This window comes from Sorex fumeus, unplaced genomic scaffold (assembly GCF_029834395.1).
Source record: "Sorex fumeus unplaced genomic scaffold, SorFum_2.1 ptg000003l, whole genome shotgun sequence".
NCBI classification, from domain to species: domain Eukaryota; kingdom Metazoa; phylum Chordata; class Mammalia; order Eulipotyphla; family Soricidae; genus Sorex; species Sorex fumeus.
Window position 1 is genome coordinate 26184904 of NW_026606060.1, and position 27908 is coordinate 26212811.

General features: G+C 37.4%; 1 protein-coding gene across 3 annotated transcripts in view; it reads left to right on the forward strand.

Annotated features, from left to right (window-relative positions):
* SYT1 (synaptotagmin 1) overlaps positions 1-27908 on the forward strand; it is a 551120-nt gene that overhangs the window by 296663 nt on the left and 226549 nt on the right. For all 3 annotated transcript variants that reach the window (XR_008793241.1, XM_056119884.1, XM_056119896.1), the window contains exon 7: positions 4576-4693. Coding sequence is in view for 2 of the 3 variants with exons in the window: in XM_056119884.1 (XP_055975859.1) it covers positions 4576-4693 (118 nt within the window). In the remaining variant the exon portion in view is untranslated. The remainder of the gene's footprint in view (positions 1-4575; positions 4694-27908) is intronic.

The following is a 27908-nucleotide window of genomic DNA, read 5'->3' on the forward strand; positions in this document are numbered from 1 at the left end:
TCAGATATTTTCTAAAGAATAGGAGAAAATTATGTAGAACTTATTAACACTAGAATGGAGATGATGGTGAGCTAAAATCGGGGTAGAGGTGATATTAGTGTTCATGAATGAAGGTGGTGGAAGTTGTAATAGGAATAAATATCAGAGCAGAGGTGAAGGCCATATTGATGGTGGAGGCACTTAGAGCAGAAATTTGTTGATGATGGAGGGATCTTGATGATGTAGTGGTGGATGTTATAACAAAAGAAAAGTTTAACATGAGAAATATTTATAAGTAGAAAGAAATGTTGGGCCGGGACGATAGCACAGCGGGTAGGGCATTTGCCTTGCATGTAGCCAACATGGCCGACCCGAGTTCGATTCCTCCGTCCCTCTCAGTGAGTAGGGCAAGCTACCGAAAGTATCTCGCCCACACAGCAAAGCCTGGCAAGTTCCCCATGATGTATTCGATAAGCCAAACACAGTAATAATAAGTCTCACAATGGAGACGTTACTGGCCCGCTCGAGAAAATCGATGAACAATGGGAGAACAGTGACAGTGACAGTGACAGAAAGAAATGTGTTAACTGAATAGAGGAAAACAGAAGGAAGTTTTGCACTGAAGATAAGTTACTACATGAAACAGAGAATGGTGTTCAAAAGAAGAGTTGATGGGATGGTCTATTGATAAATATCCATGCACTTATATATAATCCAAGGTAAGAATGGGGATCCAAATAAGAAATTGGGATGTTAATTTCTGCCATCCCATGTGACAGTCTGTTAGCTTAAAAATAAAAAAAAAACCAAAATCTCATGACTCTGAGTCAAAAGACCTTACTTTGGTTTTTCTTTTATTTTTTTTTTAATTTATTTATTGAATCACTGTGGGAAAGGTTACAAAGCTTTCAGGTTTAGGTCTCAGTCATGCAAATATCAAACACATTTCCCTTTACCAATACTTATTTTTTACCATGAAGAACCCCAATAAGACCCCACCCCCCACCCCTCCCAGTCCCCGTGAGGCAGATGAGTTCTAGTTAACACTCTATCTGCTTTGATTAGATTCATTGTTTCATTAAAAGATTCACCACTATTATTTAGAGTTTACCCCCCACCCCGAAATCAGACATGCTGAAAAAGCATTGTGAAGTGATTTGCTTTCTACAGCTGGGTTCAAGAATTAAATGTTGGTTTTGGATTTCTGCTATTTTACTTATTGACCCTGGAAGTATTTCTACTGAAAGTCAGATAGTTGAGAAATTGGTTTCTGTGCTCTGGAGTCGTGGCCGTGCTGGAGAGCCGCTCGTGGGGGGCAACTGGTGGCCTCGGTAGGGCGTGAAGGGCGGACCGAAACGCCCCCCTTCCCATGAGGTTTTAGTCGCCCCCACACCCCTGGCTCATACCTGCTGTCCACAAGGCTCCCATGCGGCCGCCATCTTTCTTTCCAGGGAGGAAAGGGCAAATGGGGCAACACCCTTTCCCCTACAGACAGACATGATGGCCTGGATTAACGCATAGTCCGTTCACTTTTCTGCTCCAAGCTGCCGGGTTCTGCATTAAGTCCTTGTGCTTCTGGGGCCGTGGCTGTGCTGGAGAGCCGCTCGCGGGGGGCAAATGGTGACCTCGGTAGGGCGTGAAGGTTACTTTGGTTTTTCAGCATAATACCTGTGTAACCTCCATCTCACAGTCTTAAAGAAAGGGCATAACACTATGTCCATTTCACAGGAATTTGGAGAATGCTAAATAGAATTATCAAAAAATAGTAAAGATTTGAGATGTAGATTTCATGTTTATCTTTATATGCAAATTTTCAAAAAGAACTCCCTTTTATTTCCTAGTTACATAATATACCAAAGAAAATTTTTTAGTCTAGAAAAATTTTGGGTTTTGGAATTCTAAAGTGATGGATAAAATGTTTATAATGCTTATATATTGCTGCCCAATCATCTTTCTCCCAAATAGATGTATGAAAACCCCAAGAAATAAGAATCTAAAGTGAAATTGTCCACATACAACTTTCAGATCATTCCAGTTCTCTAATCTCCTTGATAAGAATACAGTAAATGAGTATTTTTGAACAGAAGTTTTGTTCACTTACTTTTCTCTTGTCTCATAAGGTTCAGATGAATTTGTTCACGCTTTATATTAATTTCTGTGATACTGACTTCATTATGTATGTTCAGGGACAATGAAAAGTAATTTATTTCACTAGATTTTTCTGTGTATAAATTAATTTCTAAGAATGAGTCAGCCCTTTGGTGAATTTAGCACATTAGAAGTAACTTCCTATTATCTTCACTAATGAAAGAGATATATGACCTAGATAATTTTTTAAAACAGGGTATTGTCCAAAATTTTAATTTCTATACTTTTCAAAAAATGTGTATAAGTGGAAATTATGGCAAAAAGTCTTGTTTTCAAGAAGTTTAAAATTGTGGGAGAATAAAGATGTGCACAATAAAACAAAACAATCCTTAATAACATAAGAGATATATGGGAAAGATGCTAGGGGACACAAAAAATGAAAGAATTGAGACTATAAACAAATTCATGTAGTAAGGTTTTCAGTAAAAGTATCATTTAAGTGGAAATAGGCACCAAATTCTCTCACAAACACATTCATATTATACATTGAATACAGAAATAAATGTGAATAAGTATGCATGGGGTCAGACTGACAGTACAGCAGGTAGGTCATTCGCCTTGCACACTGCTGATCTGGGTTCAATCTCCAACATTCCATATGGTCCTCCAAGCTTACCATAATTTATTCCTGAGCATAGATAGAACAAGGAGTAACCCTTGAGCATCACTGAGTGTGACCCAAAAACCTAAATATATATATATATATGTATATATATATATATATAGACCAGTCCTCCTAGTCCATTTTTCCTGACAATGGATATTAGTCTTCTACTCTATACAATTTTTATATACCACAAATGAATGCACTCATTCTATATCTGTCTCTCTATATATGTCATTCTATATCTATCACTCAGCATGATAGTCTTCATGTCTATCCATATGTAGGCAAATTTCATGACTTCATTTTTCCTAACAGCTGCATAGTATTCCACTGTAGAGTTGTGCCATCGTTTCTTTATCCATTCGTATGTTCTTGGGCACTCAGGTTATTTCCAGATTACGACTATGGTGAATAGTGCTGCAATGAACATAGGAGTGCATATGGTGTTTCTGCTGTGTGCTTTTGATCCCCCAGGGTATATTCCCAGAAATGGTATTGTTGTGTCAAATGGGAGCTCAATTTCTAGTTTTTTGAGGAATGTTCATATTGTTTTCTGGACCAATATGACAATAATAGTTGGAAATAATCATGCTGGACAAGAACAGAGTGTTAAAAGTAGGTAAAAGGATGTACATGATAACCTATCATTGTGCATTGTGTATAGCAAACCACAATGCCCAAAGAGAGAGAGAGAGAGTGAGAGAAAGAGATAGAAAGAAGGAGTAAATAAAGGAGGCAAGGAGAAAGGGAGGGAAGGAAGGAGGCAGGGAGAAAGATGATGCAGAGGTCTCCACATTGAATCAGAATGCATTGCTCTTGGAGAATTTTTTAATGATTTCTCTTTTCTACATATGAATGCCACAATTTGAAATTTGACTCTTATTAAACAATAGCGTGGTTTTTATATCATCCTAGAGAGTAAGACACTTAAGGTAGAAGAACTCATAGAATTGCTTCCTGAAAAAAATTGTAACATCATACAATCATTTTAAATCCTGATATAATTGTTCAGAGGACTTTTGCAAAGTCTAAAACTATGGTAAAGATTGAGACCAAGTGAGTTGTCTAAAAGTCACACCTCAGGATACTGAGTAATTTTAATCACATAATTTGGGGCTCTCATAGTTTGTCAAGCAATTCTCTTAGTGCATACTTGAAATAATGCAAAAATAATGTGAAATATGCCATGAGATAATTGATTTTCTTGCTATGATTTCAATTTTTGAACTGCAGCTTAGATTTTCAGTTTTTTAGGATAAGGAAAAACAAAATTGCACCTCATTTGAAATAAGTATAACTAAGAATGGAAAAACTTATTCTCCAACTAGTTTCTTTCAGCTACTAGGAATTCATCATTTCTCATAAACAAATAAAATTTAATAAAAAATTAATATAGGCGTATCCCCTAAGATTACACTGCATATAATACCATATGAAATGCAAGAAGAAAAAATTATGTTGATTGATTCTACTAAAAAGTACAGAGCTCTTTTCAAAGCTATTCTCTAAAGTTATGAAATTTTACCAAGAGTTTTACAGTGCTATTCAGTGGAATCTCTTTTTAAAAAAAGTCATCTTAGTCTCATTTCCTGAACTGCTGAATTATGGATATATTTTGATGAATGTTAAAGTAGAGATGAGCTATTTAAAAACTGAAATAGGTTACAATCACTCTTGATGCTTTAGGGAATGAAAGACCACTGGATAAATGTCAGTAAACCTAACAGTTTTCAAATTCTAGTTGGCATAAACCTCCTCATGAGGTATTTGCAGTGTAGACATAGTAACTATATTCACATTTTTTTAAAAAATTGCTTATTTTTCCCCATTGCTTTTTATAGCAGGAGAAACTGGGTGATATCTGCTTCTCCCTCCGCTATGTCCCGACTGCTGGTAAACTGACAGTTGTCATTCTGGAGGCGAAGAACCTGAAGAAGATGGATGTGGGGGGCTTATCTGGTAAGTCTGTGATGTTTACTGGTTTTTTTTAAATGCTTTTTCATCATAGATGCCAAAGGCATCACACACGTGCTGAGACTCCCCATCTTTAATTGATCACAGTTATCTTTCCTATGGAGCCTGGAAGCAGTCTCAGAATTCATCCCTACAAAATGCCCCAGGAACTCTCACTCAATTCACTGAAATTGACATAGGAGATGAAATCTATTCTGCTTCAGAGCCAAAGTGCCACTCATCAGATCTATAGCACTGAAAACTGAGCATCCTTGCTACTCTTTTGAAAGGCTATGCCTATGGTCAATTGCAATTAAGGATTTTTAATTTTGCACACCCACCCATGAAAAAAATGTTTTTTTATTCAAGATTATCATGTATCTAACAGCTTACCATTACTTTTAATAGCACTTGTATTAAAAGATTCAGTTTCAAATATATGGGTATTGAATCTGAGAGTGGATCCCATAGTGATGCATTTATTTTCTAGATATTAGGTTGAGGATGGGGGACACTTACAGATTTAAAGTTATATACAACTTGACCTCAGTTGAAATAAATAGATAAATGAAAGATAAGTGTTCTCTCACTCGAAAGCAAAGTCAACTCAAGGACTTGTCACTTTCACAGTTGAGCATAATTTTTCCTTCTCTGCGTGAGTAAATCCATTATATTTTTAATTCCCACGCAAATAACTGAAATATGAGAAATTTTCCAGATATGCTACAAGGTCGTCAATAGATTCTAGTTGTCATTGTCTGTGGCTATTACATTAGTACCGATGTTGATGGTTATTCAGTGCTTTCTCTAATAAAAATACTGCAAATTTCAAAAGGTCACCCTAATTCAGAATGGTGATTTTATATTCTAAAGCTTCACAAAAAAATGTGAAAGCTGAGTTCCCATGTACTGATTAAGCATCTAATTTGTCAGCCCAATTCTTCTGGTGCTGAAGTTTTCTTCTCTTTATTAAATAAGTCACTTGCAGAAGCTGCCCTAACTCTTTCATTTCACACACCCCATTTAATAACTTATGGCTTTCATTGCTTAATGACATAATAGAGCCCATTTTTAAGCAATGCGCACAATTTCTTATAAAATATAAGTAATATGCCCAAGATAAAAAATACATGCATGTATGGATATGCCTTTAAAATACAAATTTCCAATTAAAAATCAACCTGTGAGTTACAAGCTGTTCCAGCAGAAGTATAAATGACAAGCCTAGAACATATCATGCCAGTGTGCAGGGAAACTACCTGTGCACTGGCATGATATGTGACTGCTTTTGTGTCACAAAGAAGAAACTACCATAAATTGGCCAAACATGTGGTACAATAGCTTTGATATTCAGACTAAATGCAATATATTTAAATCTGAACCAATAAGAATTTATTTAGTGTACCTATGCATTTTTTTTAATTTGGAGATCATACCTGACCATAATCAGGAGCCATTTTCAGTAATGCTTGGGAAATCATGCCATGCCAGAAATGAACCCCAGCCCCCACCCCCACTGTGCAAAGCATACACTCCAGCCCTATAAGCCATCTCCTCGGTTTCCTTGATATTTTCTAAGTGAAAATAAATACTTTATTGCAAGAAACAATTCACTACCAGATTAGTACTACTTAGTATACTGAGGTGTGACATCAGATGTTTCCCTTTCCCTTAATTCAACAGCCAGATGCATTAATATTCTTATCTTCCCTCACATCCTCCATTCTACATCCCCATCTTCAAATCAGCTTTATCTAGAGCTCCTTTACTCTCTTCTAATGCATTATGTAGCCTTCAGTGGAGGTCTAGAATCACCTGTTATGTCAATAAAACTTCAGGGTTCCTTGATTTGTTCTATCTTCTTCTAAGGACTAGAGATGGGTTCCATGATCACAAGCTATATTTCTAACTTGTCTTGAGTGTTAAACTTTGTGTTTCTCTTGACATTGCCTTTTGATTCACTATCCATTTCTTCTTGCTCAGGATGTTAGTGAGACTACAAGCATTTCTGAGATTATACTAAAGGGACTGGATTATTACAGAATCTATTTATATGATTGTAGCTCTGCAGATTACATTAATGCCAGTTATCCCTGTGAAGGAAAGATTTCTGAGATGACCCCAGCACCTACTATACTCACTCAATGCTGAAATTTGAAAAGACAATGGATAGAGGTCATATCCAAATTTGTTTCTATAATTAGATTTTTTAATTTTTATTTATTTTTTAAATTGAATCACAGTGATATATACAGTTACAATGTTGTTCATGATTAGGTTTCAGTGATGTAATGTTCCATCACCTGTCCCTTCAGCAGTGTACATTTCCCACCACCAATGTTCCCAGTTTTCTTCCTGCTAACCCCACCCCATCTCTCTCTCTAACTTTCGGGCATTATGCTTTGCAAAAAAAGATACTGAACAATTATCATGTATATGTCTTTACCTAATTTCAAAGTATGTTTCCATAATTTAATAATCTATTATTATTTTTAAACACCAATCTACATTTGTTGTTAATGGTTAGCTAAGTAGAAACAAATCATATTTCCTTGCCTGAATTTAAAGTTATATTCACTTCAGAATCCACACAACCTGGGTCCACCCATCCCTCTTCCTTTGAATCACCTGGAATGAATTTGTTTAATTATTAAATACTAAAGGTTAAATATGCTCAGTGAGTTCTACTTTTAAGAGCTCCCTGCTGCCTGTGGAATTAAGTTATAATTACCCTAATCACTCAATTCTACATAAAGTCAAGACTTTCAGACTGTCTTCTACCTTATTCTCACGTTTGGCCAAATTGGCCTATATGTCATCCAACAAACTGACTATGCAATTTGCTGCCTTAGTTCTTTGGTTGAGTCATTTCTCTTATCCAGAATTCTCTTTCTTTCAATAATATCTAATCCTACCTGTTTTTTGGGCCTAGTTTAAGTATTGTTTCCTCCATCCAGTAAAAATAAAAAAGTGTGTTTTCTAGTAAGGAAGCAGGGAATACCAGAAGGTTAGGAGGGGACTGTAATAAATCAGGACAAAAATGACACATATGTTGATATTCAATGATGTACATCTAATGTCTCTATAATGCCTGAGCCTGGTCCCAGCATCAGTATCACATTTCCCTACCTCAGTGCTGCAGGGCATACCCCTGAAGACCCCTGAGCATCACTATGATGGCTCTGTGCCAGGACTGCCTGTCAATCTCCAGCACCAGCAAAACAGGACCCAAGCAGCTTCTCATCCTTAGGTTCTAACCAAAGTAGCAGACTCGCATTGGCGGAGTCACTAGAGTGGCCCCAAAGAAATCCTACCCTAAAAAATATATTTAAAAAAGAAGAGAAGAATATAGTAATGCTAGGAGTTGTTAATATTATAAGTCAAGCTTGAATGTAGGGAAAGAACAACACCCAATAGGAGAGAGAGAACAAAAGGGAATGCCCTGCCACAGAGGCAGGGTGGGATTGGGGTGGGGGGGATTGGGAGGGATACTGGGATCTGGGATGGTAGGAAATGGGTATTTGATAATTGTATAATTGAAGCCCAAGCACAAAAATTTGTAAGTCTACAACTGTACCTCACGGTGTCTCACTAATAAAAATTTTAAAAAAAATAACCTTAAAAGAAAAAAAAAACAGGGAAAGAATATTAGAAATAGTTTTAAAAGTAAGGGGTGAGAGGACATGCAGAGAAGGGTCAAGTAAGTGTCAGGGAAAGCTTTGTGAGTAGGACAGGAAGTAGGTTCCTGTGTCTGGGAGACAGAGACTTTTAGGTGAGGGAACTCCGGGAAGTCTTTTCTGATCCATCCAAAAAGAACAAATGCCTTTTGAAAATGCCAATTGCCACTGTTTACATACTTCAAACACCATGCTTCTCTCCCTCTAGACGCTGCACTTATTTATGTCTACCACAATGCCCTCACTCATGGTAGCACTGAGCATGCTGCTGAATGAATAATAAATTATTTACAAAGGAGTCATGACCTAAAAAAAACAAGCCTTACATTTCAAACGTTTAACTACTTACCATTAAAATAACTCTAAGCACTGGATAATCTTGCCCAAAGTGAGCTTGCCTATGTCCCTCTGAGGAAACAAAAATTATAAAAATAAGCACTGCCAGGGTACCCCTAGAGGTCTTCCCGCACTGCCAAGCCAAGTAGCACAGCATCACCCCTCAAGCTTTGAACTGGCCTGGCATGATGGGTTGAATATAAGAACAGACCCCATGGCCCTCTGAGCACAATTTTTGGAGCTTCCCACCAAACCTATGGGAAGGGAGGGAAACAGGATATGGGATGTATTCACTAGAAATATTTTTTAATTAAAATACTAAAGACATTGAATATAAGTGACATGTGTGGTGCCAGAGGTTAATTCCCAGGCCTTAAACATGTGAGACATGTGCCCTACCTCTGACCCACATCTCTGGCCCCTAAATGTAAACATCTTTTTTTGTTTTTGGTTTTTGGGTCACACCGGCAATGCACAGGGGTTACTCCTGGCTCTGTACTCAGGAATTACTCCTGGTGGTGCTCAGGGGACTATATGGGATGCTGGGAATCGAATCCTGATTGGCCATGTGCAAGGCAAACACCCTACCCGCTGTGCTCCAGCCCCCACTAAATGTAAACATCTTTAAGATAATTTTTCTTACTTTTCAAGAGCAATAGTTCAACCTTATTTTTGTCACTCAAAATGCATTGCACAAAGACTTTTCCTCTGTTACTACTCCTAGAGAAGAGCATGCAATCCAAAACCTTCTTGCTTCACAGTGATAGACTTGAAATCACCTCTCTGTACTCTTTGTTCTTCCATGCTTCAGACACAAACTGTCAATATTTGTGAGAAACAGCCAATTTCTAAACTTTGTTATTTGTATTGAAATCTTGAATCCATCCAGCTGTAGACTGTTATGGGAGAAAATAGGTACAATAGGAAATGGATGGCTTTGTTTGCCTTGATGGAGAAAGATAGACTTTTTGCCTAGTAGATTCATTGCAGTATTTTGACTTTTGAGTATCTCCATGTTTGGAGTAAATAGACCTTCGAATAATAAGTGTTTTCTCCTCAAACCTTGCGGAAGCAAATAAAGAGTCAACGAGTTCTGGCTGCTACAATCTAATACTATAAACGGGGTGAATGGTAAACGAGACTACACAGCTCTGGAGGCTAAAAAGACTAAAATCAGTCAAGGTGTTGGTATATTTAGAACATAGTGAGAGTCTGCTTTCTGGCTCACAGATGATCATGTTCCTGCTATTGCAAAACCGCGGCTTCTTTCTTGTGTATCTTCATGTGGTAGAAAGGGTGAGAGAGAGGGGTCTCTTACAAGAGGGGTCTCCTGGACAATCCCTTTCTGAGGGCTTCTCATCAAGACCTAATGGCATCCCAGAGGTCTCCCCTCTGAATACCGTCACACTGAGGACTAGAACTCCACATAGGAATGTCATGAATTGGGGGTGAGGGATTGCACAAACTTTTTCATGGTACCCCTGTGAGATTCCAGAAGGTAAACTTCTCAGAAATTGAAACAATCGTATATGTAAATCACCTTGCTTCACATCTGATACATACAGATGTCCTGTCCTGGCAATTGTTTGTATCATTATGAAAACCCAAAGTTGGTCCTGTGGTTTCCAATGCACCTGCCAATACCCCATTCTGCATTCTTTATACCTTCAAAATGGAAGAATCAGGATTCCTCAGTCCTAACCTACTGAAAGCACTGTACCTGTCTAAAGCTGAAATTCCAAGATGAAGGTGTGGGACCTTCAAGAGCTATTGGAAATTGAGGCATCCTTGAAGACTTAGGAAATTTTCTGTGCATATTCCCAGTCTACTAAGTCCTGAGTACTATTTCTTCCTCCGAGCACAACTGACATTCTGATCCCATATGTGACTTCTCTTCTTACCTGCTCCAGTCTGAAACAGAATGCAATCTCAAACCTCTCCATTATTTCCCTAGCATATAGTCCTTTTTAATTGCTCTATGGCTGTCAAGAACCATAGCAAATCAACAAGTGTAAAAAGTTTGCAGTTCTGCCTCTTCGATGTGGTCTGTATTCACCTAAACTGTAAAATTTTTTTAAAAAATTGAAAAAAAAGGAAAGCTGTATCAAGTGGAGCAGTATAAAAGGGCTGGGAAAAGCAAGTACTGAAGATCTGTCTTTAACACAAAGTCCTCAGGCCTCAAGGAGCTAGTCATGTGGCATCAGATCACGAATATCCTGAGGATTAAGAATTAATGGTTCTTGAGGAAAAGTTCAGCTCAAGCTTTTTTCTTCTCACTCATCACCTCCCTTCCCTTTATTGCCCCCCACTCCCTGAAGCACCCCAATATTTTCCTAATCATCCCAAGATCTGCCTTATTAGGCTGGAATCTATATTGCAGATAGCAAGAGCTTCAGAAGAGATTCATACTAAAACAACTAAGTCTCCAAAAGAATAGCAATAAAAATCAGCAATGGCTTAAGGAAGATAATAGGCAAGGAAGATGAAGAACTTGTGGACAAGTGTTACCAACCCTAAATGAGAGACTGCCAATGTGTAGACGAGTCACTGGCACCTAAGATTTACCCAGTCTGCCCACCCCCAAATACATAATACTTTCTATAAAAAGCAATTCTGGTTTGGGGGATTTTATTCCCTTTAAAAATATAATTTTTAATTGAATCACCTTGAGATATATACAAAGTTGTTCATGATTGGGTTTCAGACATACAATTTTTCAACACCTATCCCTTCACCAGTGTACATTTCCCATCACCATTGTCCCCAGTTTTCTTCCCACCCACCTCCTATGACAGGAGGAAGCTTTTATTTCTTTCTTTCTTTTTCTCTCTCTCACCTCTTTCCTTTCTTCTCTCTTCTCTCCTCTCTCTCTTCTCTCTTCTCTCCTCTCTCTTTTCTCCTCTCTCTTCTCTCCTCTCTCCTCTCTCCTCTCTCTCTCTCTCATATTATGCTTTGCAATACTGATACTGATAGGTTATCATGTATATTCCTTTACCTACTTTCATTACTCAGTTCTCATCTAGAGTGATCATTTCCACTGTTATTGTCATATTGGTGCCTTCTCTATCCTAACTGCCCACTGCCCTTCATGCACTATGGCAAGCTTCCAATTATTGACCAGTTCTCCTGGCCCCTGTTTTCCCTGGCCTTGTATGTGAGTTTCATACTATTCTTTATATTCCATAAATGAATGCATTCCATCTATATCTGTCCCTCTGTAAGAAGTAATTTTGAGGTAGGACACACCCAGGGGTACTGGAAGCTACTCATGGCTCTGAGCTTGGGGGTCCATGCTGTGTTGGGGTGGGTCACATAAAAGGCAAGTGCTTTAACCCCTTGTAATATATTTCTGGCCAAAGATGCAACTTTTCATGTTATTCATGGATTTTTATTTTCTCCACCTACTGTACTACTATTCTAGAAAAATAATTTGGGAGGAAAAAACTATAATGAAAACATTGAAGTCATCTAGGAAAGTGCAGCTCATAGAAACTATGAGTCAGCAGAGGAAGATCACTCTTCAGTTGCATTTATCAGATGGAACCATTCCTTTGATATTTTTCAAGATGTAATATTCTACCTTTATTAGAATCACCCAGAGTAACATGCTAAAATAGAAGATTCAGGAACTATCCCAGAATAAATAACTGAATATCTAGAGACAGGAATCTGGACATTGCATTTTAAACGTAACTCCATATTACATTATGCCTCTTAAATTTGAAGGTTGCACTTTATAAATGGTGTTTCCTGAAGCTATAGTGATAATCATATTGTAGTATTTAATGTATCAAATGTGTTGTACACTTTAAACTTATATAATGTTATAGATCAATTATATGCCAACAATAAAAATTAAACGATAGCGCAGACTTTCTCAGTTTAGATTTTCATGCCCCACAAATGGGGCCCAGGATGATTCAAATGAGTTACCAATGAAATCATGTAGATAGGGACTATGACAAAAGGCTTGACGGCCAACATTTAGGACAAGAACTCCAGGAAGGAAACAAGGTAAGAAGGGGGATAGAGGTAGAGAAAGGTTGAGAAAAAAAATGATTTAGAGGCTTAAATCCTGTCATAATATCACCTAACATCCAGGTCAGTTAAATTCCAAGTTAGAATTTTTTGGTCACTGATATCAAATGCCTGGGAGCTTCCAGTACAGTCCTCCGCTCTATCAACTGAGCTATCAAAGGAAGCATTAGCACAGCGGTAGGGCATTTGCCTTGCACGCAGTCAACACGGCCGACCCAAGTTCGATTCCTCTGCCCCTCTCGGAGAGCCCGGCAAGTTACCGAGAGTATCTCGCCCGCACGGCAGAGCGTGGCAAGCTACCCGTGATGTATTCGATATGCCAAACACAGTAACAACAAAGTCTCCAAAGGAGATGTTACTGGGCCCGCTCGAGCAAATCGATGAACAATGGGAGGACAGTGACAGACAGTGACAGATATCAAATACAAAACTCACAACATAAACTGGACTTAATCAAGTTTCATAAAATTAGTATCCTCTTTCCTGGGGAAGGGGAGAAACCTCCTCACCCACAGTCTAAGTTGTCTTTTTTTCCCCCGGAAGCCTCTTCCCTCAGAAGAAAAAGCAATAGATGTTTTCTTTTTCACATTTTTTACTACCTCCCTTATCTATATTCCACTGATGCCAAAAGTGTGACAAGTAAGCCACTCCCAATTCTACTGATTTAAGCTAAAAGTCACGAGTCCGGGAGGTAAGCCAATAAATGAAGTGGCAAAAACTTATTTGAACCAATTAGATAGGGATATGCAAATTAGTTGGCTGTAATCTCAGGGTCAAGCAATAATATGCAAATAAGCTGGCACCTTATTGAACTAACAGAACAGGAATATGCATAAGTTGGCAGTGATGTCAGAAGACTTCATTATAATTTTAGACTTGAATTTTACCATATAAAATTATGTTACACTTCAAATGCATAATAACAGTTTAGATCATCTGAACCCTTGAGATGTGAACTCATCTTAAAAATGACAAAATTTTCAATCATCATTTTTGAAATTAGGTAATTAAGAAAAGTAATAGTTAAGCTCAGTGCCAGTTGAGACCCATCACCGTTACCTTAGAATGGATAGAAATGATCTACCTAAAGTACTGGCAATAATTTCAAGAAAATGAGAACAGATATAGAGAGTAGGATAGACAGAAAACCAAGAGAAATGAATGATTGGCTGAAATTATTATTCCTAACAGTACAGAAACTCTGAAATACATTTTTCAGCTGGCAAGCACACCTCCAATCATTTATAGACACCGTTTGATACCCACTCACACACCATGCCAGTTCATGGGTTTACAAATTAAAAACAAAATAATAACAGCAAATACGTGTAAAGCTCACTGTAAACAGAAACCCTGTTCGAAACACATTACATATGTCAGTTGCTTTAGTCCCCATTCCAATTCCATGAAATAGATGCTATTTTTTAATGCCATTTCATGGGTGCAACTAAAGCAAAGAGATAGAAGTTTCCCAAGGTCACACAATTAGTATTTTGGAGAGTTAAGTTGTCAACCCAAATAGTCTTCAGAATCCATGAATAAAACATTTGACTTCTGTGTCCTTAGACTTTTGCACCAAGATCAACCTGGAGAGCAGGGGGCTCACAGGCTACAGTTTGAGCTATTGACAACGATTCTACCAAATCTGAAATTCCTTTATACCTAAACTAAAATGCCATCATAGATGGCAGTATTTAAATTAGATGAATGTTTAATTGGTTATCTGTTAGACAGCAAAAACAGGACCAATAAGTTCTTAAGAGCAAACATTGAAAATTGATAGATTTTATTCTGAAAAGATTTTCCATGCTTCTCCTTATGCAGAGATTGGTATGTTATTTTACAGATTCTCAACACACTAAAGCAGATGAGGTGTAAACCATGCCATTTCAGCTGTATTGCAATAGATGCAAAGGGACATTTCTAGAACATCATGGAAGAAAACCTAAGTCTCAGAGACTTCAGTTGCCTATTAAGAGACAGGAAAAAATCCAAAGAAAAGTTTTGGCTACTAAGATTTAACAAGAGCTGAGTCTGGAAGATAGTATGTGATATTGTTCAGGGAACAGAACAAAATGACAATTGTACATCAGCTTGTTACTCCCGTAGAGTGCTATTGAATGCTGTGGGTCAAAATTACATATTTAAATATTAAAAGAAATTAAAATTGCAACAGACAACTTACCAGGAAATTAGAACTCAGCTGAAAATTGTTAACAAGAGAAATCCAGATTAAAAAGTGGAAATACTGAATTCCAAAGAGGTCTTTGTTAAAATATTTTTACTAATAACCTTGAAACCCCTAGTTTGAAGGCAAAAAGTGTTCCCAGACACTGAAATACCATGTTCAATTTACAAATGAAAAAATATATATTATATTTATTATAATATATAATATATATTATAATAAATATATTGAATTATAATATATATATATATATAGCTAGAAAGCCAAAGTGTGATAAACAAACCAGTTGATGTGGCTGAACTTAGAAATAAGGCGCTAAAACAAAGAAAAAATATTTAGGCAATAAATAGGGCTAATAATAAACCAAGAAAAATCACTCAGAAGTGTCTTTTGCAAATTCGCCAAATGTGATGCTAGAGTTAAAGATACTTGGTGGTATCATAGCAGATTTTATAAGCAGAAGGGGAAATACCCTCCCTTTGTCCAGAGCTAAACTTCATCTTTCAGAAAGAATGCAAGTTGTTTGGTCACCCAGTTCTGGAAGCCACAGTGGTGTAGGAGGTCAGATTAAACAAAAGGATGAAGGACTGTGAAATGGTAGGCTGAGAAGAGTGAGACTTTGTAGTCTGGAAAAGGAAAACTGAATAGAAACATGATTAAAGTCTAAAAATCATGAAAGGTAAAGCAAGAGCTATACCTACTATTTATCACCCCCCCACCACCACCACCTCATACACACACAATACAAGAATTAGGAAGCAACCTTGATGTTTGAAGGAGAGAGTAGATAAAAGAGAGAACCTTCAGAACAATCTCAAAGGAATGTTTCTGCTCAAAAATTCTTCATTAAATTTCCTTTGGTACTTTACAGTTAAATAATAAAAATGTGTGACTCTAAGAGATAGAACAGTTTGATCTGGAAAAAAATACACATATTGTATATATATATATGTATATACATATATATATATATATATATTTCACTGTAGCACTGTCCTCCCATTGTTCATCTATTTGCACTAGAGGCCACCAGTAACATCTCCACTGTGAGATTTTTTGTTACTGTTTTTTGTTACTGTTTACTCCCAGAGAATTCCAGGACCTACTTTGGGAAACAGATCTGGCCTGAAATACCTTGGGCATCTTAGTATGAGGAAGTGTGCCAAGGGATGCAAACAGACAAAAATAACCTGGAATTTACTGAAGGGCTCACCAGAAGTGTTAAGCAGGTGTGTGCTGTATTGACAAGATAATAAATGATGGCAATGGCAAGAATTATTTTTGTGACTTCTCTGTAACTTCTCTCTACAAAGTTTTTTTTTTTGGTTAGTTTTGGGGGTCTCAGTGATCAGGACTCATGACTCTTCACCTAGGGATCACTCCTGTGGGGTCTAAATTGAACTTGGGTCGACTGCATGCAAGGCAAGTACCCTACCCATTGTACTGTTGCCCCAGCCCCTAAAAGCAGTTTTTGAGGAACAATTGGAGGGCTTATTCCAATATTCATTACAGTGTATAGAGAAATCTTACAGTTCAGTACAGTAATCTAAGCATCTTAGACATGATGAATGTTTAGAAATAATTATCTGGGGCAATTTTGTCAACTATTCTCAGAGCATATGCATCTTATGCCATACCTCTCAATTATCAGAGAGGTACATAGCATAGTGGAAAATCCAGGGTATGAACCGTTTAAAGCATATATGCCTTCCAAGGATATGACCTGAGCTACTGTCTTTGCCTACAATTCCTTATTTTTCCTATATGTTGTTGATTCTGTTAGAGCCATAGCACAGCGGGTAGGGCATTTGCCTTTCACATGGCTGACCCGGCGGACCTGGGTTTGATTCCTCCGCCCCTCTTGGAGAGCCCAGTAAGCTACCGAGAGTATCCCACCCACATGGCAAAGCCTGGCAAGCTACCCATGACATACTCGATATGCCAAGCACAGTAACAGCAAGTCTCACAATGGAAATATTACTAAGCCCACCTGAGCAAATCAATGAACAACGGGAGGACAATGCTACAGTGCAGTGCAGTTTTTGGCATATCGAATACACCACTGGGAGCTTACCAGGCTCTGCCGGGCATAATATATATAAATTTATATGGGTTTTTCTGAGCTATAGACTTACAGAGGGACAGTCCTAAACTTTTCTTTACCTGTTTGCCTTTTTTTGTATGCTGCCATGCCTTCCTCTGAGTAACATTCAGAAATAGCTTCTACAGCTGTTTATCTCATGAATCCAAGCCAGTACAGGCAAACTGGCATCCCAAATGCCCCAATTTCTTCCCTCTACTCAGTATCACTGTCACTGTATCACTGTCATCCTGTTGTTCATTGATTTCCTCGAGCAGGCACCAGAAACTTCTCCTTCGTCCTAGCCCTGAGATTTTAGAAAGTGCCACATTCAAGCTCCTTCAGGGTCAGGGAAATGAGACCTATCACTGTTACTGGGTTTTGGCATATCGAGTATTGGAGGATTAAAATAGTTGTTTGCTTTCTCTCCTCAGACCATTTTTTTAGAATTGAGTACTACTGCCACACTTAAAAGATTGATCAGCTATAATTATTTGTCTTCCAATGTCTTTAAATCATTTGAAGTAAAAGTATAGCTTTCTCTAAATTTCTTTTGTCTCTGTCTCTGTCTCTCTCTTTCTCTCTCTCTCTACCTGCCCTCCACTTATTTTTTTGTTTTGGGGCACCTAGCAGTGCTCAGAGATCACTCCTGGAGGGACTCGGGACTATATTGGGTGCCAGGATTGAACCAGGGTTGGCCATAAGGAGGCAAATAGCCTGTCTGCTGTTCTATCACTCTGGCCCTTTGCTTATTTTTATGGATGCAGTACTATGTAGTAGTAGTATTATAGTGAAGGGTGTCTTTTCATTTTACATATGTTAGATAAAGGAATAGAAAAGTTTCTATTAATTAAACATACTTAATCTATTTGCTCGAGCGGGCCCAGTAACGTCTCCATTGGAGACTTTGTTGTTACTGTGTCTGGCATATCGAATACTCTCGGTAGCTTGCCGGGCTCTCCGAGAGGGGCGGAGGAATCGAACTCGGGTCGGCCATGTTGGCTGCGTGCAAGGCAGACGCCCTACCCACTGTGCTATCGCTCCAGCCCTTAATCTATAGGCACTTAACATGAATAATTATAATTTTAAAAACTTGCATAGATTTGTTTTAGGTCTGTATAACTTGAACCATCCACAGCCCCACTACGCGTGCTTATGGATATGTAGTGTTGTTGTTTTTTAATATATTTAACCTATACTTGATATTTTACAAAAAAATTCTGCTTTTCAAATGAGGGAAGTGTCACTTTGAAACAGTAATTTTTCTTTTTAGAATGTCTTCTTTGTGCTTGGAGAAATAGTGCAAGTGAGTAGGGCGCTTGCCTTGCATGTAGTTGACCCAGGTTTGATTCCCCGGTTCACTCTCTGCTCTCCTGATCCCTGCCAGGAGGGAACCCTGAGCATAGAGCCAGGAGTAAGCCCTGACCACAGCCAAATGTGGCTCCAAAACAAAATAAAACAAATTTAAACTTTTCATTTTTTTATTTTTGATTTTTTTTATAATGTAGGAAGTGCACAGCCACATTTGCGATTGTGCAACATCTTATTATCTAGTCCTTATTCTTGGAGAACCTGACAGGCTACCGAGAGTATCCTGCCCACAAGGCAGTGTCTGGCAAACTACTCAGTATATACTCCAAAAAAAAAAAAAGGAATAAGGAGTGTTTTCTGATAGGTTATTGTGTTGACAGGATAAAAGTACCAATATATGCTTGTTTTTTAAAAAAGCAATATTGGTGGATCCTTTTAAAAGATTTTGTTAGTCAGAGTTTTGTAGTTTCTTTAATAAAATAATTTTAAAATATAGAAGCATTCATGCAGTTTTTCTCTTTGTTTTGTGACACTATGAGAGTACTGCTAGGCGCCTATAACAGTGAAGTGAAATACAATAGTCTTTCAAACACTGCAACAATGCTCAGACAAATAGAGTGCAATGATTTTTAAAGTGTATTTTCTGATAGTTGTATTCACGTCTCAAAGAATATGCTATTTGTATTTGATCCCTTTATTCATTTTTTTGATCTCCAATATAAATATATGACTCCTCTTCCTTTTCTCACCACCGGAGTCTACAGCAGTCCCACCACCTGCTGTACCATGAGCTACTTCAAGAGCAGGAACTGTGTTTCCATAATACTCTGAGTCCCTAAAACATATGCTGGGAAAGGAGACCTTTAAATTCACTGCCTAAATAAGCAGTGAGGAATTCTTAATTCTACCATTTTAATTCATCATCTTGTCTTCATTTTCTGATTTTTTTTAATCTAAAAAAATTATTTTAGCAATTGAGGTAGCATGATTTACAATAGTGTTGATGTTTAGGCTTTGCACTGTAAAATTATTGCCTCACTCCCTCTTAAGTGCAAAATACCCTCCATAACTGTCCCTCAGCCCCTGCTAATCTTTCCCATCTCTCCCCATTCCCATCCTCATTTGGTAAATACAGTTGTGTTGTCAGAATAATGTAATCTGTTTGGCATTATAGAGTGGTAGTCTTATGGTAATAGAAAAGGCATCAGAGAAAATCAGAAACAACATAAGATGTGATTCCTGAAATCAGTTGGTCATTTTATCTGTCACTAAGGAGATTTTTCTTCCTTTCCTATTTCTCCTTTACCTTTCCTTAATAGTAAAAAGAAACAGATTATCTCTTGGAGATAAAGGAAGAGAATGACCCTTTGCACTATTGCTATGTAGTTAATTCTCAATGACAGTCATAAAGACATTTTCCAGAAAAGAAATAAAGACAGAATGGTTCCCTGGTTGCATGCCTTGCCCAGCTAAAACAGATAAGGCAATGATTCAGCATCTTCTATGTTGACTGCTTTATAGACTGAACTCCTTATAAAATGAAATCAAAAGACTATCACAGTTGGTTGTTTTTTGAATTTCTAAAGCTGCACATCATTCTCAGTGATTCATGGAAAATTAGGAGGCTTCCTTTTTCCCTACAAATTATTTAAGTCTTTACATAGAAATGTGAATGGAACTTTAAAATATGAAATAGTATGTTTTATACCCTCAGGAACATGAAAACTGTTTTGACCCAAAACTAAAACAGTATAGTTGACTGACTAAAGAACTTCATAAATTTCAATTTATTTAGGCAAAATTACAATCATGTATTAAATTAACATCTCCTCTGAACCAAAAAAAGCTGAATATATATAGTGGTGAAGCCCTTGCAAATATATACGCTGATAGAACTTCAAAACCTACTATCTCCCAATATTACAACTACCATTTGTTCATGTCCTGGCCTTCATATCCTACTGAAGGAAAATAATCCTGTTATAAATACCTAGACTTTTATTTTTTCAATTATACAAAAGCTAAAGCAATAAATTTAAAGTAACCTATAACTCTACCACTCACTTTAATACATAAAACTAAGATTTTACATTTCTAAGCCACTTCCTCTAATCTCTTCCAACTAGATACTGTTAATTGTCTAGAGAAAACAGCTCAAAGTTTGTTTTGGCACCACACCCAGCGATTCTCAGAGCAGCTTCTGGCTCGGTGCTCAGAAGTGAGCCCTGGAAATCCTCAGGAGACCGTGTGCTGCTGTGAATCAAACCTGAGCCTCCTGCAAGCAAAGCATGCTCTCCAGTCCACTGAGTATTTTCTCCAGCCCATCTTGAAATCTTATATCCAGGTTTTCTATACATATGCATAGAAATTACACTTACACATATATACATGTTATACAAACATATGTGCCTTTATAAAACTGGAATATCAAGTACACTGTTCAGAATTGTCTTTCACCTCGTTTTATGTAATAGTGATTCTTCCAGACCAATGCCTATGTCTTCATCATTAGTCAGTTGCCTATTAGAAGTTTTAATATATGATAAGTACTTAGTAACTTTCTTTTTATATATATGTAAATATTTTTATGTATGTAACATTTATAAATGTGTAATTTTATATATTCTTTAGAGAGAGAGAGAGAAGTAGAGAGAGTGTACAGAAGTTTAGACAGTTGCCTTGAATGCAGTATCCCAGTTCAAATCCCTAGCAACACATATGGTCCGCCCAAGTACTGACAGGGCACTCCTAAGCACCGAACCAGGAATAGCTCTGAGCACTACCAGGTGTGGTCCCAAACTCCTTCCCCAAAACTCTCTCTTTCTCTGTGTGTGTGTGCAATGTGTACACACACACATACACACACAGACATATATATATGCACATATACATATACATATGTAATCTATAAAGAAAACTTTAATTTCACATGAAAGAACTAATTTGAAGACCTAAATAAACAAAATTATTGCTCCTGTGTAGGACAAAATAAAACTGTCATTCCTCCCAAATTAATATCCAATGCCATACATATTAACAGACAAGTAATAGACTGAAATAAAATGTTAATATGCATGTGTTACAAAGAGTTCCTATATATCAGTAAAAAGAAATAGAACAATGGAGTTACATCCCTATTTTGTAAAGCATTTTCTCCTTCATTTGCTCTTGTTTTCTCTGCGAAGGCTGAGAGCTGCAGGTGTTTGGTTGCAATGCTTGTATGCTTGACAGCGAGGTTCCCAAATTTCGCACACTTTAGCCGTGTTGCTCATGTTCCATTGATGGCAGTGCTCCTCGGGGATCACATGCTTGATTGGGACTTATTCCTTTTTTCCCATAGTGCTTGCTAGGGGAAGCACAAGTTCAGTGCTTACACACTTCCACTGTGGCACACACTTGGTTGCAGTGTACAAGAGATCATATACATTGTGTTTCTAAGATTTCAAACAGCAGAACCATTGGGCGTAAACTAGGGCAAGTGGGGCAGGGCCAGGAATCAAATTCAAAGGTCGATTGACAAGTGCTTTACCAATGGGCAATGCCCAATTCCACCCCCATTTTTTGGTTTTTGTTTTTTAATGTTCCTAAAATTTCTATTCAGCAGCTACTACTACATACTGTTGATGCAAGGTAAAATACTGTGTTTCTCGGGTTTCATCAAATCTCAAAGAAAGGATTTTAAAGTAAGATGCAATTACTGTAAGTTCAAAACCTAAAAGTGTATTGCTTAAAAAGATAACCTCAATTGATTGCAAAGAGTACAGGGAAAAAATAATACTAGGGTCATTAGCGTGTAGATTTTAAGCTTTAAATCAACTATATTTGGAAGACTTTGAATTTCATTAAAACATCCAATCCAGCACCTTTGTTTTCGTAGCAAATTGAAACTATCTATGACAATGAGACAAAGTGAAAGGAAAAAAAGTAATTTCCCAAAATTAAAACCAGCATTTTTAAGAACATTTCTCAATTTCTAGACTTCACAAAATTCCTTTAAACATCTGAAACTGCTTATAGTAAAAGTTGCTATTTCAAGTTGCACAATAGAAAACACCCCTGAATTTCATAGTAACTTCTCTAATGCAGTGAAAATATCATAAATTAGAATAGCCAAAAGAACTCTATTATGATAGAGTAAAGCTTTGGCTTACTGTAATTAGAAATCTGGTTTAATCTTAACCGAAAGACATTTTCATGTTTTATATAAGGATTTCAGTGATTTTTTTTTAAAAAATAGTTTAGTGGCAGAGATTTTAAAAGAGGCAGGAAATGCTTATGAATTATGCAAGTCTGAACTTTCATTTTAATAAGTTCATTAAAATATAAAAACCTTAAAAGCTTCCCAACTGGAACTTAACTTTATAGAAATGCTTTATATGTGCCCTGACCTTGCCTAAAGGCATGCCTGAGGCGTGATTTAACAGTTATTACAGGGCAAAGCCTATTAATAAATACCTGTCTGAAAATGCCAGCATTTGTTCTTGCCTCCTTAGTCTCCAGTAGAGATGCAGCTAGACATAAACAGACCCTCTCCTGAGAGGCAGCGGGACACAAGGAAAGGCAATAGCCACTAGCATTGGAAAATGTGGACCTGAAGCCTTTAACCTTTCTGATTATCAGTGTGCTCATCTATGAAATCAGGATATTAATGACAGCAGTGGTGTTGCATAAGCAACTGATGTAATGTCTGGTGGATAAGCTCATTGACAGCACTACAAAATGTGGGTCTGCTCTCTCTCTCTCTCATCATATCCTAGTTCTTAGAAAATGTTCCTATATGCCTGATAGAAATAATATGTATGTTATATTTAAAATATATTCCTGTGTAGCCGATATAGTATGCATGTAGCATTGTCCTCCCACTGTTCACCGATTTGTTCAAGTAGGCAACAGTAATGTCTCCATTGTGAGACTTGTTGTTACTGTTTTTGTCATATCGAATATGCCACAGGGAGCTTGTCAGGCTCTGCCGTGCGGGTTGGATACTCTCGGTAGCTTGCTGGGCTCTCCGAGAGGGACAGAGGAATCGAACCCTGGTAGGCTGCATGTAAGACCCTACCGGCTGTGCTAGAGTGTGCATGTAAAATTTAAAATATGTTCCTACATAACTGATACAGTGTGTTATATTTAAAGGATAATTTCATTATTTAAATGGTAGTCACTTTGTCAGAGTAACCTATGACAACATCCTAAAGCTACCCTACTAATTCTGCTGCCTTCTTTGTTAGTGTTTAGCCACATGACTCTTTTTATTTTTCCCCCTGTGGGATAGGGAGAGGGTGCATCCAGCTTTGTTCAGGGCTTTCTAATGGCTCCATTTTGAGGGATCACTAACAATTATCAGAGGATCAAATGTGTGCTCGGAATAGAATCCAGTTGGGATGCATGCAAAGCAAGTACCTTACCCGCTATACTAACTCTCCAACTCTGCGTCACTTATTTCTTAAGAGAAATAAGGTCAGCAGTATATTTATACTACATTTAATAAAATTTGTCTAAATTTTTAAAGATACCAGAGTTCTTTTCCAGATGCTTATGTTACTATAATAAGCCTACGATGAATGGAGCTAATTGAACCAACAAATAGAAAGAAAGACAAAAGATGACAGAGGCGCTAGCCTAATTATCAAGTTAATGCCTGGTTCCTGGGAAAAAAAATCCTCTAAAATGAAACACCACAAGATGGAACCTGCTGTTACCAGGTTAATTTGACTAGACGTGGTAGGATCTGGTCTCAAAGCAACCCGTGCTTGTCTTTCCAAGTAACTGTGCCCCAGCTAATAAATATCTAATGGGATACAACGAGTCTGGATTATTGCTCATCCTTGGTATGCAACTAGTTATCAAGATTTCACCTTTCACTTGGCCCTACAGATTCACATATTCCATGCCAGCAATCCCAACATTCAATACAAGGGGAGTACCCAAGTGAATTTCCATGTCCTTATAGTCCTTCAACTCCCTTCAGCTTATTCTGATCTAGTTAAAATTTCTTTTCAATATTGTGGTATATTTGACAGATCAGATCCTAGACTGGGATCCTTCTGACATTTTGAAAAATAGAAGAATGGCTTATGCAGCTATTCAACAACTTCTATCCTAAATCCAATGAATAGCTTCACCTGCTTTAAAGAAAAGCAGTTAAGTGAACATACTAAGGATGCATTAAGAAGTATGAAAAACTGTTGCATATCAGCCCTAACGCAGAAAAGATCCTCTATGCCACTTTTATTTGTTATTTAACTAATTGCTAATTTTGCCCACATCAATAATGTCGAGCTGTGCCTCCTTCAAACAGCTAGTCTGACCCAAGGTTAAACCAATTGCTTAGGAAACATTTTCTATGAAGCTTTGAACCTTTAAACTATATATTCCAGATTCCAGGGATAAAAATTTCAGAGCTCCACAGGATGCTAAGGAAGATATAAACATGAAGTTAGAAGGTACATTGCAACTTTATCTCAAAACAAACAAACAAACAAAAAATCCTCTTCACAGACCTAGACGATAATCAGGGTTGTTTTATTACTTTAATGAAGGTATCCTTTTGGCAGTAGACTTCAGTACAGTGGAAGTATTATGCAAGTTTAGCTTACAGCTAGAAAGATTATATCTTCAAGCCAAATTTTATAGATGTGAATACACATATTGTTTAAAAATCAAAGTATCCTCACTACCATAGCATATGTAGATTTTGATTCTTATAATTGTCACTGGAAATTTTTGTTTTAATTTAAATCAAAATGACTATTGAAGCTTCTATAACTTACTATTTCCTTTCAAGCAAACTAGAGGAATGGAATTTTTTTCATCTTGGGTGGGTTAATGAGCAAAATGGTATATTTCTTTCTAATGAGTTGTCCTTGTCATTGCCCAACACTCCCTTTACATCTCAGAGTTATTTAATTTAAAATGGAAAACACTTGTGAAATCATATAGCCCACCAAGATTATTCATGTCAAAGGTGAGACTCCAAGGACTAGAGTTCTTATACACTGAAAAGTCTAGACTCTTGCATTTGTTTCTGGAACCACACTTGAGAACCTTTTATTTTCTGAAGCAAATACACGGGATATCAGTGTCATACAGAGGCTTGATCAGTGTCATGCAAAAGGCACTTTTATTGGAAAAATTGTCCAAGGAACTTGTTATAATAAAATTGTAAATGACTTAGAGAAGATATAACAATATGTTGGGGAAATAACTGAGCTTATTCCAGTTAACTGTAAAAATCTAAACTGATACAAATGGATACAAGCATTGTAAATCCATAAATGGTCATTTCCATTTTTTTTCTTGCTTTTGGCGTCACACCCGGTGATGCTCAGGGGTTACTCCTGGCTCTGCACTCAGGAATTACCCCTTGCGGTGCTCAGGGGACCATATGGGATGCTGGGAATCAAACTCGGGTCCACCGCGTGCCCACTGTGCTATTGCTCCAGCCCCGGTCATTTCCATTTTTTTAGTTACTTAGCCAAAAGAGGCGAGTGTAGCAGAATAGTTCCCTACCTTATCTCCCTAGGTTAAGATGTGAACCTATTAAAATCTCCTAAGATTGTCTCACCGTAGGTAAGAATTAAAGCTCTAGAACTTCATGCCCAGCCTGAAGCTAGCATTAGGCACATGAAAGAACTCATTTAAAGACAAATTTCACCCCACTGAAAGCCATTATTTTATTTCCCTCAAATAAATAAAACCACGATTGTCAATAAAAATAAAAGCAATAGTTTAGTCTATGATAGTCACAGTAACAATAATTGTATTTGGGTGTCATTTAACCCTCATCATAGTAACATGAGGTTGCTGTCCTTAGCCCTATCAGCAAATGAGAAAACTAAATCTTGGAGAAGTTGAGTGACTTGCTCAAGGTCATAGAGTGAATAAATGGTGAGTCCTAACTCACCACTCCAGTCTGTTACCTAAGCCTGTCTGCTTACCCTCCTCATTCCACTGTCTAGACTATCAGCACTGTCATTTCAATTGGCCATAATCTCCAACCCATAGAAACCTCAACCCTGGAAGATAATAAGGGCTTCTGAGCTGCAAAATGATCATCAGTTGACTCACAATTAATACCCTCTATAGATTATTTTGACAAAGTAATGCTATCCAACTGTGCCTGCAAATGCCAACACATGCAAAACCCTGCGACTTCATAAACAGCAAAATGCCCCAATGAGCAAACAAAGCTGCTCTTGATTCATTTTCTTCCGTATTTCTTATTTTTGTTGCAAAAATCATGTCCAGAAGGAATTTGTGTTATTTTCAATAACTATGAAAAAGAGAATTTGTGTTTTCACGTTTACATAATGCAAAAATAAGAGGGGTTAAGAAAATGTGAGCCGTGGCTTCCTACTGCAAGACAATCATATGTAGCTGGCAAGCTCCTGGGCAGTTTTAATTTACTTTTAATCATTTCAGAACTTATGCCTCAGAGGTATGAGCTAAAAAGCTTCTGTACATGTTTTCTCTTTTTCTTTCTTATCGGGCTTCCCAAGTTATTTTTTAATCAGCACTATATTGTCCACATGCTTAACTCTCACAGGCTGTTGACTCTCTTTAATTATGTGCTATATATGCCTTTTCTTGTTCAGGAGACAAAGTTTTGAATCATCATGTTTGTCAGACTCTCTTCTTATTTTCCTCTGTGTCCATGGCTCACAAAGGCTTTAATCACATGTTGAGATGTCTGTGTTTTTTTCTCTGTAAATCTCATTTATTAACATCTGTACTTGATTTATCTTAGCCTGACCATCATCTAGCATTGTCTAACACGTAGGAAGCCCCCATGAGGCTTGATATCAAGTGAAAATGCAGACATTTCATTTTATCCCACATGTTGAGCTTATTGTATGAACGGAAGTGAAGTGAATTGAATCAGAACAAATCAAATTGAACTGAATTGAATATATTAAGCCATTATTATGTCACAATAAAATTTCCCATCTTATTGTTATAGACAAGTTGATTAGCACAGCTTAGCTATGTTATGTGACTCTAATGACTGATATTCCTGGGATTTTCTACTGTGTTGCCCCAGGAAAAGGAGCCATCTTTTGGGGTGAGAGAGACAATACAACAGTTAGGGTGCTTGCCTTGCACACAACTGATCTGGGTTTAACCCCCAGTACCTCAAATCATCCCCTGAGTATGGCCAAGAGAGATATCTAAACACAGAACGCAGAGTAGTCCCTGGGCACAGCTAGGTTGTAGTCAAAAACAACAGCAACAAAACAGTTATCTTTAGACATGATACTGTTATTCTGATGTCATAATGGAAGACACAGCCTAAATAAGCTACTATATACAGTGCTATAATGAACATACAATCCAGATGTCATTTTTATTGTGTATTTTTGCACCTCCAGGGCATATTCCTAGAAGTGGTATTGCTGAGTTATATGTATGCCCAATTTCTAGGCTTTTTTTTTTGAGGAATGACCATATTGTTTTCCAAAAAGGGTGAACCAATTGGCATTCCCACAAACTATAAATGAGATTTCCTTTCTTCCGGCTTCCGGACCAGCAATGGTTGTTCTTGCTCTTTTTGATGTGTGCCAGTCCCTATGGTATAAGATGATATCTCATTGT